At 42.1% G+C, this 20,579-nt stretch overlaps 1 protein-coding gene across 5 annotated transcripts; it reads right to left on the bottom strand.

The window, feature by feature from the left end:
- Positions 1-1,673: 1,673 nt before the first annotated feature.
- ttc21b (tetratricopeptide repeat domain 21B) lies at positions 1,674-20,337 on the bottom strand. 5 transcript variants are annotated; one of them, XM_064975953.1, is made up of 31 exons: positions 19,941-20,337; positions 19,646-19,694; positions 18,933-19,062; positions 18,213-18,323; positions 17,960-18,126; positions 17,530-17,652; positions 16,941-17,098; positions 16,149-16,233; positions 15,746-15,844; positions 15,292-15,484; positions 14,863-14,955; positions 12,700-12,797; positions 12,033-12,233; positions 11,578-11,707; positions 11,306-11,463; positions 10,984-11,208; positions 10,518-10,756; positions 9,940-10,012; positions 9,556-9,666; positions 5,958-6,096; positions 5,707-5,813; positions 5,346-5,534; positions 4,928-5,038; positions 4,752-4,833; positions 4,424-4,574; positions 4,180-4,341; positions 3,164-3,359; positions 2,578-2,802; positions 2,371-2,491; positions 2,198-2,265; positions 1,674-2,071 (listed from the first exon to the last, which is right to left on the bottom strand). In XM_064975953.1, the coding sequence occupies exons 2-31, from the start codon at positions 19,676-19,678 to the stop codon at positions 1,994-1,996; spliced, it is 4,056 nt and encodes a 1,351-aa protein (XP_064832025.1). In that variant the 5' UTR covers positions 19,679-19,694; positions 19,941-20,337; the 3' UTR covers positions 1,674-1,993. The 5 variants fall into 5 exon arrangements, with proteins under 5 accessions (XP_064832025.1, XP_064832027.1, XP_064832026.1 ...); XM_064975955.1 differs by having other exon boundaries at positions 19,946-20,337; XM_064975954.1 differs by lacking the exon at positions 19,941-20,337 and adding an exon at positions 19,785-19,849.
- Between the last annotated feature and the right edge of the window lie 242 nt (positions 20,338-20,579).

The raw sequence follows: 20,579 nt of genomic DNA, 5'->3' as shown, positions 1-20,579 counted from the left end.
ACATTCAATCCAGTTCAAGTCCGGGCTCTGGCTGGGCCACTCAAGGACATTCAGAGACTTGTCCCGAAGCCACTCCTGCGGTGTCTTGGCTGTGTGCTTAGGGTCGTTGTCTGTTGGAAGGTGAACCGTTGTCCCAGTCTGAGATCCTGAGCAGGTTTTCATCAAGGATCTCTCTGTACTTTGCTCCATTCATCTTTCCCTTGATCCTGACTAGTCTCCCAGTCCCTGCTGTTGAAATACATCCACACAGCATGACGCTGCCACCACCATGCTTCACCGTAGGGATTGTGCTAGTTTTTCTCCAGACGGGACGCTTGGCAGTTAGGCCAAAGAGTTCAATCTTGGTTTCATCAGACCAGAGAATCTTGTTTCACATGGTCTGAGAGTGCTTTAGGTGCCTTTTGGCAAACTCCAAGCTGGCTGTCATGTGCCTTTTACTGGGGAGTGGCTTCTGTCTGGCCACTCTACCATAAAGGCCTGATTGTTGGAGAGATGGTTGTCCTTCAGGAATGGTTGTCCTTCAGGAAGTTTCTCCCATCTCCACAGAGGAACTCTGTCAGAGTGACTATCAGGTTCTTGGTCAATTCCCAACGAAGGCTCTTCTCCCCCGATTGCTCAGTTTGGCCAGGCAGCCAGCTCGAGGAAGAGTCTTGGTTGTTCCAAACTTCTTACATTTAAGAATGATGGAGGCCACTGTGTTCTTGGGGACCTTCAATGCTGCAGAAATGTTTTTGTACCCTTCCCCAGATCTGTGCCTCGACACAATCCTGTCTCTGAGCTCTATGGACAATTCCTTCGACCTCATGGATTGGTTTTTGCTCTGACATGCACTGTCAACTGTGGGACCTTATATAGACAGGTGTGACTTTCCAAATCATGCCCCATCAATTTAATTTACCACAGGTGGACTCAAGTTGTCAAGTTGTAGAAACATCTCAAGGATGACCAACGGAAACAGGATGCAGCCAAGCTCAATTTCAGGTCTCATAGCAAAGGGGCTGACTATATATATGTAAATAAGACATGTTTTTATTTTTAATACATTTGCAAACATTTCTAAAAACCTGTTTTCACTTTTTCATTATGGGGTGTGTAGATTGAGTTTTTTTTTTTAAATGATTCATTCTAGATTCTTAATATCAATGCTTTACTAAACATAGTCAATACATAACATTCACACACTTATGGAAATTGTGTGAATGTTTCAATATTATGTCCTTACACTGGTAATTGGCATAATGTAGGCTACTTGCCGTCTTTACAACCTAAACTTAATATACAACAGTGCAAATACTTTTGGGAAGAAATACATTTGAATGTCAAATTATGGACTGGTACAAGACTTTTGGGTGTGTGACTTGATGTCACCATTTAATAGTAGCTTCAACCTCCTTATGGGAGGGTGCTGTCAAGTTGGCAACTCCCAGTGGCATTTCTCTTCATTAAAAAGTAACAACCATGTATGTATATACAAATAAAAACAGTGTGGATGATATCATATCTAGATAAGAGTCTATGTGGCACTGAGTTGGATGTTCATTTTCATTCTTAACCTGAAAATCACTGACCCTGTGTGTCCCAAATGGCACCCTATTCCCTATGTAGTGAACTACTATAGACCAGGAACATTTGGGACACCTCAATGTCTGCTCTTCTACATAATGACATGTTAATAAGGTGTACAATTAAGATTTATTTAAGATTAAAATTGAACTCTGACATTTATTGCAAAGCAATACGTCTTTCTTTAGAGTGTTGAAACAGAGTCACTGTTTTCATTATATTGTAAGAAAAACACAATAACTCTACAACAATGTGTTTTGTATTGTAATCACGTTTATAAAAAGCACTGTCTCTCATCCCTCCAAAATTCCATTTATAATTACATCCAAATACTTACCCAAGTAATAATGCTTGTTAACAAAACACATAAAAAAAAGATTGAGCAATAATACACCCACTGCTCTCTCTCTCTCTCTCTAAAACATTTATGTTAAGACCGCAAAGCTGCCCGAGCTTTGTCCAAGATGTCCTTCCTCATCTTTGGATAATTGGGGTGAGCATCCAAAACCTAAACAAAACATGAATATTTAGTTTATGCATATGATGTTATTCAATGACAACACGTAAACAAAAATCTAATTTTTACACACTTATTTCAACATAGATAACATGTGAAGCTATGATTTCAACTTACCTTATGACAGACATCTATGGCATCAACATGCCTCTTTGCTTTCAGGTAGTTGAATGCAAGCTTGTATCCTGAGACAAAAACATACTACTATTCATAGACTGTTGTATATTTACATGATTAAATGTTTGTTTTTTACAAAAATGGCAGCATGTACAAGATGTCCTTAAACATACCTATTGTGGGGTTCGTTTGATTGCCATATTTCCAAGCCATTTCATAGTTCAGCGCTGCATCTCGGAATGCCTGCTCCTTCTCCATAATGTAGCCCATGTATTCATAAGCTTTACAACATGACTGTGAAAATGAACAATGACTGTTACCGTGAGTGACTCAAACTCATACATACATACATACATTTTTGATCAAGGGTATGCATTGACCTTATTATGACGAAGGCACCTCTTCAAGAGGTCCCCGGCCATGTCATATTTCCCTGACTGGATGTAGATGTCGGCCAGGAGCAGCCAGCTCTTCTCAAACTCGTCAGCGTCAACAATGCTCCAGTTCATCTTAGCTACACGTTTGAGCTGGTTCCTGGCTCGAGGGGTTTGTTTGAGAATCATGTAGGCTGTCGCCATGGCTAGCAGTGCAGGCACATGGTCCTTCTAAGTAAAAACAGAGAGCATTGGTTAGTTAGGTGTCGTTTTACAGTGAATCAGGTCTAACATTTCCCTCTATTTCTGTGAAGTAGACAAGAGTATCCAAAAATGCAAACAAAGGTTTCCTTGTCAGCAAGGAGGATTCAATTTGTGTAACAGGATATTATCTTACACAAGTTATCTTACTATGTTAATGACATAGTAAGTTACTCAATAAATAAGCTGTTAAGGAAACCTCCAAAGTCAGCATCAATAAAGTGTAAAGCAAAGAGAAAGCCTAAGATAATGCACCCGCGTAGTGATGTTAGATTTGCTAAGGGTGTGGGTGTGTGTGCACACTTATGTACACCATCTGGAGTTGACTTACCTCATTGTTTGCAATCTCTGTGAAAACATTCAGGGCTTTCTCGACGTTGGCTTTCTGCTTGGTGGCCAGAAAGCAGTAGTTCTCTAGGATCCGTAGTTGGACGTGTCCACCGGCTGTCTGGGGCTTTAACTCATTCAGGAGCTTCTCTGCTGTTCTCACGGCGAGTTGCTCTGACTCCTGCTTCTCAGTAGAGTTCCTGAGCATAGATGAAAATGGAAAAGGAAGTGCATTTACATCAATGACAGCCAGATAAATGAGCAAGTATAACATGGACATAAGGATTTGTGTTTTAGCTGAGATATACACTGAGTGTACAACACATTAAGAACACCTTCCTAATATTGAGTTGCGCACCCCTCCCCCCTTTGCCCTCAGAACAGCCTCAATTCGTCGAGGCATGGACTCTACAAGTTGTCGAAACCGGTCCACAGGGATGCTGGCCCATGTTGACTCCAATGCTTCCCACAGTTGGCTGGATGTCCTTTAGGTGGTGGACCATTCTTGATACATGCAGGAAACTGTTCATCGACACTGATTGAAGTGGATTTAACAAGGGACATCAATAAGGGATCACAGTGTTCATCTGGATTCACCTGGTCAGTCTATGTCATGGAAATAGCAGGTGTTCCTAATGTTTTGTACACTCAGTGTATCGTCACTGTAAGCATTAAAAAAAAACATCCCCACAGCTAATATTCAGCTGTTCATTGAAATACATAGCTGAATGGAACGCCATGTTTCTCAGGCAAAAAGTAAATCCACCTCCAAGAAAGGTGAAATGCGATAGACCATATGACTGGACAGGAAATAGAATGCATCAACTGAATGTTAAATGTGTTTCCTGTCAGGTATTTTTTCTGTATTGTCTACTTGTTGAATGTTTGTGAAGTCTTGATTTGTGGTTATTTGTAATGTCTTGTTAATTGGTGTTGGACCCCAGGAAGACTAGCTAGCGTTACGGCATTAGCTAATGGGGATCCTAATAAAAATCACAAATTACTGCACATGTAACACACCCCATGTCACCATCTAGGTTCTCAAAGACTTCTCCTCCCATGGTGTCATTGTCTGGGTTAAGACAGATCTCAATCATGTTGTACACAGCATTCTGACCCCAGTCGTTGTCTTTCCGTGCCTTGTTGAAGTGTCGCAACCCATCATTGGGTTCACCTGTGTACCTGGGCACGAAATACAACTTAATTATTTAAACAAGACACCATAATCAATCTAGCTAAAGATACTTTTGACTAATGCACTTACCACAGATAAAGTCCTTTGCAGTAGTTAAACCCAGGGTCAAACTTTGCCCTGGAGGAATGTTTTTCAGCCATCTCCAGAAACCTGGGAACTTCCTCTAACTTCCCAGCTCTCCTCAGCAGGTCGATTAGACGTGACAGTGTTGGGTAGTTGTCTGGCAGGAACATATGGGAAAGACATTACTTCCCTTCCAGGGGAGGTCAAATCAGCAGTGCATATTTACATTGAGGTTCTTACGCTTCCTTTTCAAGCTTTACAAATCTCCATTGAAATTCTATTTCAGGGGGGAAGTTGTGTATTCAGACCTAAGAGAAACAGAGCCCTGTCACACCTGGTTTGCGCTCCAGTAGCTGCTGAAAGTGGAAAACGGCTTGCTCATAGTCCTGCTTCCTGAACATCAGGTCAGCCATCATCTACGAGGAAACAGAGAAGTTCGGAAAACAATCAAGTTTTACAATAGGATTTTCCTTTGGGACTTGACAGAAATGGCATATAAATAGAACTAACCAGTGTTGCATCTTCATTGACCTGGTCACTCTTCAGAAGGACACAGCATTGCTGTTGGCAGCCATCCACATCATCTAAAGTGAGGTACAACCGCGCCAGCTCCAGCATCACCTGGTAACAATGAAAGCATTCAATTGAATTCAACTTTGTTTAACCAATTACCTTCTAACATCATAATTATAATACCATTTCCTATGCGCAAATGTTGCAGTATGCCTTGCTGGCATTAAACATACATTTACACATTCATAAAAATAGATTTGAATGTAATTAAACATTTAGTGATTATAAACATGATAAACTACTGTAATATGCAAATTAGCAACTACAAAAACTGCATAGAAAGAAAGGGATGCTGGAGATTCACAAATACAGCTGCAGGGAGCAGACACTGAAGGCTTGATTCAGCTGCACCGACCTTGGCATCACTCTCACAATAGACAAGAGCTTCTTTGTAGAATTTCACTGCTCTCTCATAGCCTCGAAGACTTGTGTAGTGTTTAGCGATCTCGCCACAGATCTCTGCAGCGAGCTGCTTCTGCATGGAGACAGCGTCTGGCTGCTCCAACTGCACACGCTTCAACACCTTGGCCTGCACATCCCGGGCCTAAAAGAAAATACAAGTCTGGGTTCAGAGCATAGCTAAAAAATAGCAATGTTGTGAACTATGCATGTATTATAGAGGAGACAGATTTTCAATCTTAGAAATTATCATAATAATATATTTCAGTTTCTCTCATTGATTAGCATAATGGCTTTTACCATATCAGAATACTTACTCGTTGCAAGGAAAGTAAAGCATCCTCGTTTTTGTCAACCTTGCCTTGGATTTTGGCCAACAGGACCAGATAGCGACAATCATCGGTTAGCAACGGCAGCTCATTTACTAGACAAAACACCACAAGGCGACGAGTGAGAAGTCGGAAAAGCGCTACATAAGTAACTATGTATTATCATTGTAATTTATGACCAGCAACAAAACTTTAACATACAAAATGTTCAAAAATTGCAGCAATGATGTCCAGCTTACCTGGGTCATGGGCGAGAGCCTCTTGTAAAACTTTCTCGCACCTCTCGTACTGTCTCATCTTCATTAGCAGTTCAGCCAGGTCATATCGCAGGAAGTTCTGCTGCTCAGTCTTCAGAGCAGCTTCATAGTAATTGATTGCCTGTGAATAACAGCGGTGAATCATACAGCTATTGACTACTATAGATTGATATTTGAATGTTTTTTTTCTTACAGGCCTGCTACACTGGACACGTAACTTTTGCAGAGCCTAACATGATGATCAAACCGCTCGAGTGCGTGCTCTATCGCGCTCATGTAGATTTTGTTCCACCCACACTAGACGTGATCAGGACACGTAGGTTGAAATATAGAAATGAACTCGGAACCAAGTATATTCATTTGGGGACAGGTCGAAAAGCATGAAACATTTATGGAAATTGAGCTAGCTAGCTTGCTGTTGCTAGCTAATTTGTCCTGGGATATAAACATTGCATTGTTATTTTACCTGAAATGCACAAGGTCCTCTACTCTGACAATTAATCCACGGGAAAAAAATAGTAAACTCAAATCAAATTTTATTTGTCACATACACATGGTTAGCATATGTTAATGCGAGTGTGTCGAAATGCTTGTGCTTCTAGTTCCGACAATGCAGTAATAACCAACAAGTAATCTAACAATTCCACAACTACCTTATACACACACACAAGTGTAAAGGGATAAAGAATAAGTACATAAAGATATATGAATGAGTGATGGTACAGAACGGCATAGGCAAGATGCAGTAGATGATATCAAGTACAGTATACACATGAGATGAGTAATGTAGGGTATGTCAACATTATATTAAGTGGCATTGTTTAAAGTGGCTAGTGTTACATTTTTTACATATATTTTCCATTATTAAAGTGGTTGGAGTTGAGTCAGTATGTTGGCAGCAGCCACTCAATGTTAGTGGTGGCTGTTTAACAGTGTGATGGCCTTAAGATAGAAGCTGTTTTTCAGTCTCTCGGTCCCTGCTTTGATGCACCTGTACTGACCACGCCTTCTGGATGATAGCGGGGTGAACAGGCAGTGGCTCAGGTGGTTGTTGTCCTTGATGATCTTTATGGCCTTCCTGTAACATCGGGTGGTGTAGGTGTCCTGGAGGGCAGGCAGTTTGCCCCCGGTGATGCGTTGTGCAGACCTCACTACCCTCTGGAGCCTTACGGTTGAGCAGTTGCCATACCAGGCGGTGATACAGCTTGACAGGATGCTCTCGATTGTGTATCTGTAAAAGTTTTTGAGTGCTTTTGGTGACAAGCCAAATTTCTTCAGCCTCCTGAGGTTGAAGAGGCGCTGCTGCGCCTTCTTTACCACAACGCTGTCTGTGTGGGTGGACCAATTCAGTTTGTCCGTGATGTGTACGCCGAGGAACTTAAAACTTTCTACCCTTTCCACTATTGTCCCGTCGATGTGGATAGGGGGATGTTTCCTGAAGTCCACGATCATCTCCTTAGTTTTGTTGACGTTGAGTGCAAGGTTATTTTCCTGACAACACACTCCAAGGGCCCTCACCTCCTCCCTGTTGGCCATCTCGTCATTGTTGGTAATCAAGTCTACCACTGTAGTGTCGTCCGCAAACTTGATGATTGAGTTGGAGGCGTGCATGGCCACGCAGTCATGGGTGAACAAGGAGTACAGGAGTGGGCTCAGAACGCACCCTTGTGGGGCCCCAGTGTTGAGGATCAGCGGGGTGGAGATGTTGTTACCTACCCTCACCACCTGGGGGCGGCCCGTCAGGAAGTCCAGTACCCAGTTGCACAGGGCGGGGTCGAGACCCAGGAATAGCTACACTGTTTGCTTTAGGCCATGTTTCTGGTCACCTTGCCCTGGTTAAAAGCAGTGGTTCGTGCTTTCAGTTTCGCAGGAATGCTGCCATCAATCCACGGTTTCTGGTTTGGGAATGTTTTAATAGTTGCTGTTGGTAAGACATCACTGATGCACTTGCTAATAAACTCGGTCATCGAATCAGCGTATTCGTCAATGTTGTTGTTGGACGCAATGCGGAACATATCCCAATCCACGTGATCAAAGCAGTCTTGAAGCGTGGAATCAGATTGGTCGGACCAGCGTTGAACAGACCTGAGCGCGGGAGCTTCCTGTTTTAGTTTCTGTCTATAGGCTGGGAGCAACAAAATGGAGTCGTGGTCAGCTTCTCTGAAAAGAGGGCGGGGGAGGGCCTTATATGCATTGCGGAAGTTAGAATAACAATGATCCAGGGTTTTACCAGCCCTGGTTGCACAATCGATATGTTGATAGAATTTAGCCTTGTTAAAATCCCCAGCTACAATGAATGCAGCCTCAGGATGTGGTTTCCAGTATACATCGAGTCAAATAAAAACATTTCAGGGCCATCGATGTGTCTCTTGGTAGATAATGCAGACGACATTTGATTGTGAGGAATTATTTGTCAGGTGAACAGAAGGACTTGAGTTCCTGTATGTTGTTATGATCACACCACGTCTCGTTAATCATAAGGCATACCCCCCCCGCCCCTCTTCTTACCAGAAAGATGCTGGTTTCTTTCGGCGCGAAGAAAGCAGCTGGCTGCACCGACTCCGATAGCGTGTCTCGAGTGAGCCATGTTTCCGTGAAGCAAAGAACGTTACAAACTCTGATGTCTCTCTGGAAGGCAACCCTTGCTCGGATTTCATCAAACATGTTGTCAAGAGACTGGACATTGGCGAGTAGTATGGTAGGGAGTGGTGCGCGATATGCCCGTCTCCGGAGCCTGACCAGAAGACCGCTTCGTTTGCCCCTTTTACGGCGACTTTGTTTTGGTTCGCCAGCTGGGATCCGATCCATTGTCCTGGGTGGTGGGCAAACACAGGATTCGCTTCGGGAAAGTCGTATTCCTGGTCGTAATGATGGTGAGTTGACGTTGCTCTTATATTCAGTAGTTCCTCCCGACGGTATGTAATGAAACCTAAGATTACCTGTGGTACCAATGTAAAAAATAACACGTAAAAAAACAAAATACTGCATAGTTTCCTAGGAACGCGAAGGGAGGCGGCCATCTCTGTCGGCACCAGAAGAAGGATTCTAGTAAGAAGAACGTTTCTAGTAATCTCTCCAGGCTTCTTCTTCTTCTCTGGACTTTATATGGCAGTTGGCAACCAACTTTAAGATGCATTACCACCACCAACTGGACTGGAGTGTGGATCTCAGTTCATCTTTCTATCACCAACGTGGGTATATGCTCCTAAAAACAAATGAGGATGGGAGAGGCAGGACTTGCAGCGCATCAAGCATCACAAATAGAACCAAGTTCTATTTTAGCACCTGGCTACGCAGACGCGTGCGAGCAGTGTGAGTCCAATGATTGAAGAGCATGTATGTGTACATTTATTTTGCAACGCATGCAGTGTGGTTAGCATGTAAGACACTCCAATTTATTTAAAAGAAACCTGGGCATAAGGAGCGCAGCTGTGAGACGATTGCATTACTTAGCGTAAAATTACGCTCTGGTTTTATTTGTAATAATTTGACGTGCTTGCACGGCAAAAATGTACACATCCAGTGTAGTAGCTACTGTTTTCCTGACGCCTCAGTGTAGCTCCCCAGTTAGTATACAGACCTTGACGTAATTGTGAGTCTTGACGAGAGCTTTCCCAATCTTGCTGGCCAGAGCTCCATCTTTGGGGTTTTTCTTCAGAGCCTGTTCGTAGATCTCAATGGCCTTCTCTGGCTGCGGATAAACGGACTTGACTTAGTGACATTTAGCTGTACCGAACATTAACTGTGATGATTCAACATTCCACAGTGAGGGAGTCATGAAGGAAGATATAAGCACAATGCACAGATGTTTACTCTTTATAAATATATGCATGAATTAATAAAACACTGCATAATACTACTTACTTTGAACAAACTACTTTAAAAGACCCCAAAACCCTGCAAGCCTTGCATTGCCTCGTTTTGGGCAACAATGAGATTAATCGATATTCAATTTCATACCCACCTCTTGGATATTCACATAAGCATCCCCAAGTAAAAGATATGTATGAGGACTCGGCAGCTTCTCTACTAATTCTCTGAGGAAAGACAGGAAAAATATCAGGTAGAATATCAAAAATGTCTTGAATAAGATTCAATCACATTATACAGACATGGGTCTGTTCTGCTCTGAGGTTCACTCATCCTTAATGGCTTCCCAGTGGTGTCTCTGTGTGGAAAATTCTGTCAACACAAGTATAGTATCAGAGATGAGGTGATGGGCCTTCAGCTCACTTTTAGACACTGCAGGCAGCTTTGCATATTACAGCCTTGCTGTATGAGTGGATAAAGTAGAACATTTACACTTGATTTGCTGTGAACTTGTGGCCTGCATACTGTTATGGACTGACTGCTGCTATGGCATGGGTGGGTGGGCTGACACAGCAATGGGGGATGTGGTTAGTACACTGAATAAGAGACGTGGTTTCAAGAAATAACAAACTATTTGTTACCCTAAGCTACATGTCAAACACCATTAGTGAACAGTTTGCGTGCCTAACTGTCAGACTATAGCCTTTTTTATAATGCCGTGTTGTTCCTCACCTGTAACAACTGGCATAAAGGCGCTTCTCTTTCCTGTGAGTCAGATATATGTCGGCCATCTTCTCCTTGGCCTGGATATAGTAGGGCTGCTCAGGGGTGATGTTTCTGAGCATGCTCAGGGCAAGCTCGGTGTCGCCACGCAGCAGAGCCAGGTCAGCATTGGCGATGGTGACACGCAGCTCCTCAGGAGTGCCCGAGAACTCGTTGATGGCGTCTTGCATCACTTTGGCGGCTTCGTGCTGAAACGTCAAACCCACGTTCATGAATCAGACTTTACTGTTCAACACTGGGCAACAACATGACGGAGACAGAAGAGAATGGACAAACACTACCGGGAATGTAAGTACAATAAAATATGGAGGATCTGCATTTCATGAGTACCTGGAAAGTACATATTTCCTAGAAAGGTGAGCATAACTCAAGATATATTGAATAATACTCTCTGTTGCTGAGCTTGTTCTCTTACTTGTTCTCCGTTGAGCCAGAGGGCCTCGGCGAGTTCAAGGAACACGGACACACAGTCAGCAGAGCTCAGCTCCACCTTCTTGTTCTTGGATTTGGCTGAGGCACCGGCCCTGCGGACCCCCGGCAGGATCATGGCCATCTGCAGAGTCTGGATGGCCTCTTGGAGCTCTCCCATCTTCTTCTGGGCCTGGGCCTTTATAAGGTGATACACAGGGTGCTCTCGGACCTAGCAGGGAGCAGCACACAGAGCTATTAGAGGATGGATGTTCCCATAACAGTTCTGTTTGATCTGATACCACGTTCATCTGGAATGCTGTTCTTACCGCAAAGTTGTGACTGAGGCAAAGCTCCAGAGACTGGGAGGAGAGCTTGTAGTTGCCTTGTAAGAGGTGGATCTGTGCCATGAGCAGGTGGGCCTCAGCATGGGAGGGACACTGGTCCAGGCAGTGTTGGAGGCTGCTCTGAGCAGAGTCAATGTCACCTAAAGGACATCAGCATTGCCATCAAACCCATTAATTGTTGTCATCCATGTTAAGAACAACTTGGCATGAAAACAGAGCAGAATTGTGTCACATGCAATTCAGTTGAAACTCACCAGACTGAAACCTAACTTTGGCCAATAGGAAGACACCTTGTAGGAGTCCAGGTACTATCTTCACCACAGTGTCCAACACAGAGGCACAGTGTTGGAGCTGAGGGGCAGGAGGCTGGCCCTGGGCTGGAGGCTAACACACACGTGATACCAATGGTTATCTCTATGATCAAGACCACAATGAATGACACGACGGGGGCTACAAATCTATTTACAACCTGTGACAAAGTCTTTGTATCGTTTGTTAAACCCAGTAAATGTGGTGTCAAAAATTACTGACAGTAATCTCTATAAATGCATCTGTAGATATGCAAAGCCCCCCCACCGGAGATCGGGGTTCAATCCCCAAGTCGATCTTTCCACCTTTCTCTCCTCTCCTTATCTTATAGTCCCCTATAATAAAATCTTAAAATATGTACTTAACAAATGTATCCATAGACATCTCTCTCCAGACTGACCTTAGCAGGACAGAGTGCTATGTACTCCTTGACGATCTCCAGCAAGAAGTCAGGGTTGAGCTTCTCAAAGTAGTCCACCCCCAGCGGCAGGCCTTGCAGTGTGGAGAAGTGAGTGTCCACGGCATCATTCAGCAGGTTGGTGACCTCATCCTGTGACCTGCGTTTCTTCACAGCCAGCATGGCACGCAGGTACAGCAGCTCCTGACAGAGAGGAAAGAGCAAGCCAAGGTTGTCAACAGGTTCACACAACAGTATTCAGCTCAGTAGGGCAGCTCTAACACAACATGGTTTATAGGACCAAGGTACAGCAGAGCGTGCCAAATGGCACCCTATTACCTATATAGTGCACTACTTTTGACAAGAGCGCTATGGGCCTTTATAGTGCACTAGAAAGGGAATAAGGTGCCTTTTGGAATGTACCCAGAGTCTCCCCTATAATACTTAAAGATACACAGGACAAGCTGTTACTCAGCGGTTACTTATCCAAGCTGATGTCACTGTTAAGGGCTTAGCAAACACTGGAAAGCCCACACATTTCTAAAGAACTACCATTACCTAAACAAAAAACTGTCCAAAAGGCTACAAAGCTTCACTAGATGACCAAACACTAGATATTAATGTCAAAAGTACTGGATTGAACAGAGCAATATCTCTCTATCAGCCTTACCCCTGATTTCCCTATAGACTGTTGGATCTCTGTGAGAAACTCCAGCTGTTGCTCTGCATCCTCCAAGTTTCCCTCGATCAGCTGGCACCTGATAATACCTGGAAATACAGATCAGATGTTTTTACAATCTACATCTAAAGGATTTACAACTTAATTATTTGTTTATAATATTATAATGAAGAATAAACGTTACCAAATTCTACATAGAGTTGATGTCGGAAGTTTACATACACCTTAGACAAATACATTTAAACTCAGTTTTTCACAATTCCTGACATTTAAACCTAGTAAAAATTCCCTGTCTTAGGTCAGTTAGGATCACCACTTTATTTTAAGAATGTGAAATGTCAGAATAATAGCTTTGCTTTCTTTCATCACATTCCCAGTGGGTCAGAAGCTCACATACACTCAATTAGTATTTGGTAGCATTGCAATTTCATTGCCTTGAAATTGTTTAACTTTTGGTCAAACGTTTTGGGTAGCCTTCCACAAGCTTCCCACAATAAGTTGGGTGAATTTTGGCCCATTCCTCCTGACAGAGCTGGTGTAATTGAGTCAGGTTTATAGGCCTCCTTGCTCACACATACTTTTTCAGTTCTGTCCACAAATGTTCTATAGGATTGAGGTCAGGGCTGTGTGATGGCCACTCCAATACCTTGACGTTGTTGTCCTTAAGCAATTTTGCCACAACTTTGGAAGTATGCTTGGGATTATTGTCCATTTGGAAGACCCATTTGCGACCAAGCTTTAACTTCCTGACTGATGTCTTGAGATGTTACTTCAAAATATCCACAGAATTTTCCTACCTCATGACACCATCTATTTTGTGAAGTGCACCAGTCCATCCTGCAGCAAAGCACCCCCACAACATGATGCTGCCACCCCTGTGCTTCACGGTTGGGATGGTGTTTTTTCTTTGCTTGCAAGCCTCCCCATTTTTCCTTCAAACATAACGATGGTCATTAAGGCCAAACAGTTCCATTTTTGTTTCATCAGACCAGAGGATAGTTTTCCAAAAAGTACAATCTTTGTCCCCATGTGCAGTTGCAAACCGTAGTCTGGCATTTTATAGCGGTTTTGGAGCAGTGGCTTCTTCCTTGCTGAGCGGCCTTTCAGGTTATGTCGATATCGGACTCGTTTTACTGTGGATATAGATACTTTTGTACCCGTCTCCTCCAGCATCTTCACAAGGTGCTTTGCTGTTGTTCTAGTAACCGAAGATCAAATCCCTGAGCTGACAAGGTGCAGAATGACAGATTTTGCACTATTGTAAAGTGGCTGTTCCACTGGATGTCAGAAGGTGAATTCACCAATTTGTAAGTCGCTCTGGATAAGAGCGTCTGCTAAATGACTTAAATGTAAATGTAAATTTTCACCTGAACAAGGCAGTTTACCCGCTGTTCCTAGGCTGTCATTGAAAATAAGTTTTTTTTTCTTAACTGACTTGCCTAGTTAAATAAAGGTAAATAGATACCCTTATTATTAGGAACCTGGTTGCAGTTCCTATGGCTTCCACTAGATGTCAACAGTCTTTAGAAATTGGTCGATGTTTTTCTTTTTATTTCTGAATCAAACGCGCCAAATAAATTAACATTTTGGGGTTATAAAGAAGGAATTTATCGAACAAAACGGCCATTCATTGTGTCACTGAGACATTTGGGATTGCAAAAAGAAGATCTTCAAAAGGTAAGGCATTTGTCATATCATTATTTCTGACTTTTGTGTCAGAAAAATGTCAAAATTAGTTTCATGTGTTTGTATGCGGGGCGCTGTCCTCAGATAATCGCATGGTCTGCTTTCGCCATAAAACCTTTTTGAAATCTGACACAGCGGCTGGATTAACAAGAAGGTAAGCTTTATTTTGATGTATTACACTTATATTTTCGTGAATGTTTAATATTGATACTTCTGAAGTTTGAATTTGGCGCTCTGCAATTTCACTGGATGTTGTCAAATCGATCCCGCTAAAGGGATTGGCGCATGAAGGGATCACTAAGAGGTTAAAAAAAGGTCAAATAAAATAAAATACATTTGCACTTTTCACACCAAAGTAAGTTTATCGCTAGTAGACAGAACGCGTCTTCTTCCTGAGCGGTATGACGGCTGTGTGGTCCCATGCTGTTTATACTTGCATACTATTGTTTGTACAGATGAACGTGGTACCTTCAGGCATCTGGAAATTGCTCCCAACGATGAACCAGACTTGTAAATTAGAAACTTCTAAAGCCATGACACCATTTTCTGGAATTTTCCATGCTGTTTAAAAGCACAGTCAATTTAGTGTATGTAAACTTCTGAACCACTGGAATTGTGATACAGTGAATTATAAGTGAAATAATCTGTCTGTAAACAGTTGTAAAAAATTACTGGTGACATGCACAAAGTAGATGCCCTAACAGACTTGCCAAAACTATAGTTTGTTAACAAGAAATTTGTGGAGTGGTTGAAAAACAAGTAGTAATGACTCCAATATAAGTGTACGTAAACTTCAGACTTCAACTGTAGGTACAGAATTACATGCATAGCTACATTACAGCTAAAAAGTTTGAGATCTACGGCACATGTCTAAACAATCAGGGAAGCCCGTCTCACCTGTCAAAGCCGAGACACTTGTTTCGTCCAGAGTCATGGCAGTCTTGTACCACTTCATAGCCTCTTTGATTCTTCCCTGCAGAACCAACTGGTAGCCCAGCTCTGTGGCCAGATCAGAATCCCCTTGGGCTTGGGAGAAGGCTCTGTCCACCATGATGTGAGTCTGCTGAATCACTTTCTCATTTCTTCCACACTAGCAAATGACAACAGAGTTAAGTATTTGTGTATACCTCATGTCAGACATGCAATTATCCTGGTTCAGGGACTGTAATGTCACAAGGTGAAGTGAAAGGGTTCTCGATCTCTTCAGAGGTGAAACCTAGTCACACTAGTTTCCATGTAAAAACATTTCTTATCGAAAAGCATTAAACACTGAATAGTGTCTTATAAGCCCATGTGGGCTGGGCATCCTGAAGATGCAATACGCTCGACTAATAAATCAAATTAGTCTTACCACCCGTGTGAAAGCCAAGGACATCCTGTAGAAAAGGTCTGGGCTGTGAGGCTCTTGGGTGTCCAAGTTGCTGACGAGACTTGAGAGCATGTTTAGTGACTGCCAAAAGTAAAAAGGGTATCCCACTTGACCACGTACACATCATGGGAATCATTATGTACCATTCATACGTAGTTGTGTGGCAACAGGTTGAAATGCATGCTAGCTGATCCCTAAGACTTCCAGTCTTTGCGGCAACTCTAGTTAGCAGTGGCTCGCGAAACTACCTCCAACTTCTTTCATACTGGAAGCAGAGATATAAAAAATGGTATCCGCGAGTTCATCTGACTCTAGGGAAATATATAAAGGGCTTCATTGCCAAAATCCCGAACCATCCCTTTAACTATTCATGTTTGGAAATTACCTCTGTGATGTCCCCCTCTCTGCATAAGGAGTGAAGAGCGAGCATTCTCAGGGCTTCTAGGTTGTTTTTATCCTTCTGCAAGAGCCTAGAATAGGACATGAAACATCTCTTTAATGATCAGCACTGTTTGATGCTAATGAAAATGTGGTGTTGTCAGAGTATTGTATTTGTTTCTTCCCATGATGGCTTATATGCCTGACAAGGCTGGAGGAAAGGGAGAGAGAATACAATCTAAGGAAGAACACCCACTTAGACAATGAGAGAAAAAAAAAGAGAGCCTGACTGTGCACTGCATGTGTCCATTCCTGTTCAAAGAGCTATGACTCAGCAGGGCTAAACCAGTGGCTCTGGCCTTGGGCTTAGTCCCCTTAGAAACAGGCTCCACCTGAGTGATCCTCCTTCCTGCAGTTCATAGAACCTGGAGAAGTGCATCCTGGGAAACGTGTGGCTCTAGCGCTTCAGCTCAAAAGCCTTTTCATATTCCCTGGCTTTGGCCAGGGTCCAGCAGGCGAGCAGTCAGGAACAATGGCTCAGTCATTATGCCACTGGTTCCAGGCATCACGCTCCATTTTAATTTGCACTTCAATACGGGCCACTTGCAAAGGCGGACTGGCTCGTTCTTTATATGGCTGCTATTGATTGACCAAATCCATCAATGAAAGTATTTATTTGATCCAAACAATTCTTTACAAACTAAGATTAAAGCCAGCTATTATTTCCAGTGTCATTAGCTTAAGTAACAAGAAAACAGAAATTCTAGAGCAAAATCACCTCTAATATGAGATACTATACCTCTGTGCTGCATCTACAGTTTGCTCCCAGTCCTGCAGGGTCAATAGAAGCTTCATCTTCTTGATAAAGGCAGGAAGGAACCCAGGGAAACTAACAATCACTTGGTTGACTGTCTCCAATGCTCCAGAATAATTATGCCGATACTCATAGTAATGTGCCTGAAACCGATAAAATATCACACAATGTATGGACATGTTGAGGGAAAGTAAAATGCACAGTTGTACATCTGTTTCAAAAGCTAATTACTCTACACAAAGAGCAAAAGATCGCAAGCTAACAATTGGTCTCACTGTATTACTACAGATAAGGCAACATAGAGCTTTGGCATTTCAAAACAGTCCATTCAATATATGGTACAAATTGAGAAACAGATTGTGTTAGTGAATAATAGACTGACATCCTAGTGAGGTTGTGGGATATACAAAATCAAGCACAATGGGGGATTATCATTCAGGCACAATAACTAGGTGCCACATGAAATATGAGACGTGACAAAGACCTCAACAATGTCTCCAATATCTTAACATCTCTTCTCATTGCAAGTGAAGTAATCTATTCATGGCAACACAAGGGTTGTGTGCCTTCTTACCTTTCCCATCAGAGCAAAAACATCTGCTTTCTCTTTCAGGCCTTCGTCAAAGTATTTCCCAGCCTTCTTGGCATATGCATCCTTACCAGAGGTCAGATCTATCCAGCCTTTTAGGATAATCCCCTGAACAACAGACATTAATCCAAATGTTAGAAGGGTAGACAAATATAAATCAGAGTAGACCTCTACCTGTTTTTCAAGTAATTCCACTCAAAATGCTCATAAAACACATTCTCAAATAGCCTAGCGCTGACAAAGGCCGTCCCTAGGCAACCCTATAGTGCCCTAGAGTGGGCATAATTTCACCCATTTAACTGTTTGAGGTATGTATACAGTGACACTTGCAAACTTCGTAAGTTTTTGCAAATGCATTTTCAAAAAATATATATATTTGATAGAATTTGAGAGAAACACATATAACCAAACTCACTTCTCGGGAACCATTAGAGACTTTGATCATCCTCTCTATGTATTCCCTTGCTTTGTCATTTCGTCCCAGAAGCCAGAGGAACATCCCAGCGTAGTAGAGACCCTTAGGTGTTGCACTTTTACGGTCCTCTTTCACCTTGGCATCCAGTTCCTGAATGACATCTCGATCTGAAGTCAACATAAAAAGTGTATAGATTCAGCTACAGAAAAATACACAGAGAAGTAACCATGGATCAAGACAAATATGGGTTTACCTGGGTTTGGCCTTTTCTTTTCAGCAAAAACAAGAGCCATGAATGTACAGAGGGAAATATCTCTTCTGTCTTTTATTGTCTCAAACTCATGGATGGCTTCCTGAATTTGATCTAAAACGAAACATATAAATAATTTGTATTTATTCTGGATCCATAATATGCTGACAAAATTAAGGCATTATGCAATAATACACTGTGATTGATATTACATGAAACAGATATACAGGTCCAAAAGTATTTGGACAGTGACAGATTTTTTGTTGATTTGGCTCTGTACTCCAGCACTTTGGATTTTAAATGATACAATGACTGAGGTTAAAGGGATACTATTTTGGCAATGATGTCAGATGAATTCATGGATACCATGTTTATGTCTCTGTGTCCTGTATGAAGCAAGTTTGAGGTAGTTTTGTGAGACAATGCTAACTAGCGTTAGCACAACAGACTGGAAGTCAATATTGTTATTTACAATAAAAGTGACGCCAAAATGACACGGGGGGGGGTCTATGTACAAAAAAATGCTGCAATTTCTAAAAAGTGAACCTGATATGGATGAAAATACCCTATAACTAAAGCTGACAGTCTGCAATTTAACCTCATAGTTGTATCATTTCAAATCCAGAGTGCTGGAACATACAGCCTAAACAACAAATAATTGTGGACCTCCCTGTAGCTGCTTTGTTTAATTGTTTCAAACTAAGCAATGGAGTACTCATTGACCTTGCATCAGGGTGCCGTAGGCATGGAAAAAGCTGAAGATTGGATCATTGCTGAATTTCCTCTGTGCCACAGCTGCAGCATTTAATACATGATTGAAATACTTCTCGTGGCAATAGTAGTTGATCAAGGCCTGGGAACAAAAACATGAAAATGTAGAGCTGTGATAGAAAATAGCTTAATTTATGGCAGAGATCAAAACCACAAAAAAAAAAAACATTTCAGAAAATACCTGAGTAAATCAAAGTAGGCTGTAAACCAACAATGTGCTGATAAAAAAAAAACTCGTATGGAAGGCAAACGGTCAACATGACAATACTTGTCCGTAATATCCTCCGTGTCCAAGTTGGCCTGTGTTACTGATATGAAGTCGTGTGTTTACTCAACAATGTAACCAATTTGCTGATGAAGACCATTCATAACCTGAATAACCTAGGAGCTTTATCCTGAATGTTTTGCCCCTTATTCTGCGAGGATAAATAAATACCTTACACGTTATGATAAATGTCACTTGCATGTCATCATAAACATCCTGCCTGGCGGATAAGGTTAACTGTGCGTTTTTCATTTCAGAACTTTGAAAGAACCACTGCAGCTTGACATTCTAAACAAGCTAAACAGGCTACACGGTGATGTGTTTCTTTATTGTATACATTGAGGTGAACATGTCTCAGTACAAATATAAATTGGCTACAGTGCAACGCGACAACACTTACCAGCATTGACTCTTCGTCCTCCACTTCTGCCATAATGTTTCACCTCAAACTGCAACAATGAAATAGACCTTAAATGTTTAACTGAATACTGCGGCCACATGTACTCTTAAAAGGCAAGATAGAAACCGATTATAGCTACATTTTTTTGCCATCTTACAAACACCAGTAAGCGTCTTTCGTTTACTTGACAACCACCGCCGCCATTTTTAGATTGTAGAGGAAGTTGAAAATCATTGGTTTAACAATAATGTTTCACAAGGTGGCGCACCAAGCACGCTGAACGTAAAATACTGACCGCACCCGCATGCCGCGCTTGTGGCTCTTTGGCACAAAGGCTGTGAGAAGAGGCTTTGTAGCTACTTTGTGGTGTTTTCTCGTTTGGATAAAAGTGACCTAGGTTCCCATCTTCAGTCTGTTACCTTTAAACCGATTCTAAGTGGTCGAGGTTTACACTAGTTACCACAAAGTAAAAATGTATAAAACAATTCATGAAAACAACCATTTGAAGAAGATAAATTGTAGAAACAGGCGGGGTCTATGACTGTGTGGCTGTGGTAACTAGTGACGACCAGTGTCGAGTAGTGTCATTTCGTTCATTGGAAAACGGAAGACGGTCCTCCCACAGAGTTTCAATAAAAACAGTGCAGTATGAAGATAAGACAAAGCTGCTTGTCGAAAATACATCCCCGATCACACTTGTAGGTGATGTCATGGCGACGTTGATTAGCTAAACTGAAACGTAGAAAGACGTCATCGGGTATGACGGTCTCTCGAACCGAACTGCGCATGTGCAATACCGTCAACTCAAAGGCACTTCTTCGATATGAAGTTGTTTTTGACGAAAATGAAAAACGTGAGGTTGGGGTAATAGCATGTTCTACTAGCAAATTGCCTCAAATCTAGGTTGTGCCTATAGATTTCGAGAAAATTAACA

This window comes from Oncorhynchus masou, chromosome 10 (genome assembly GCF_036934945.1).
Source record: "Oncorhynchus masou masou isolate Uvic2021 chromosome 10, UVic_Omas_1.1, whole genome shotgun sequence".
In the NCBI taxonomy this organism is placed as follows: domain Eukaryota; kingdom Metazoa; phylum Chordata; class Actinopteri; order Salmoniformes; family Salmonidae; genus Oncorhynchus; species Oncorhynchus masou.
This window is presented reverse-complemented; position numbering and strand designations above follow the sequence as displayed.

What these genes read in the sequence shown, in the direction of transcription:
- ttc21b (XM_064975953.1), bottom strand. Translation starts at nt 19,678, where the DNA reads ATGGCAGAAGTGGAGGACGAAGAGTCAATGCTG. An exon ending in AAGTGTCTCGGCTTTGACAG is followed by an intron (nt 14,956 to 15,291) that starts GTGAGACGGGCT and finishes GCTTTTAAACAG; the next exon opens with CATGGAAAATTCCAGAAAAT. An exon ending in CTTTATGCCAGTTGTTACAG is followed by an intron (nt 10,013 to 10,517) that starts GTGAGGAACAAC and finishes GTCTTTCCTCAG; the next exon opens with AGAATTAGTAGAGAAGCTGC.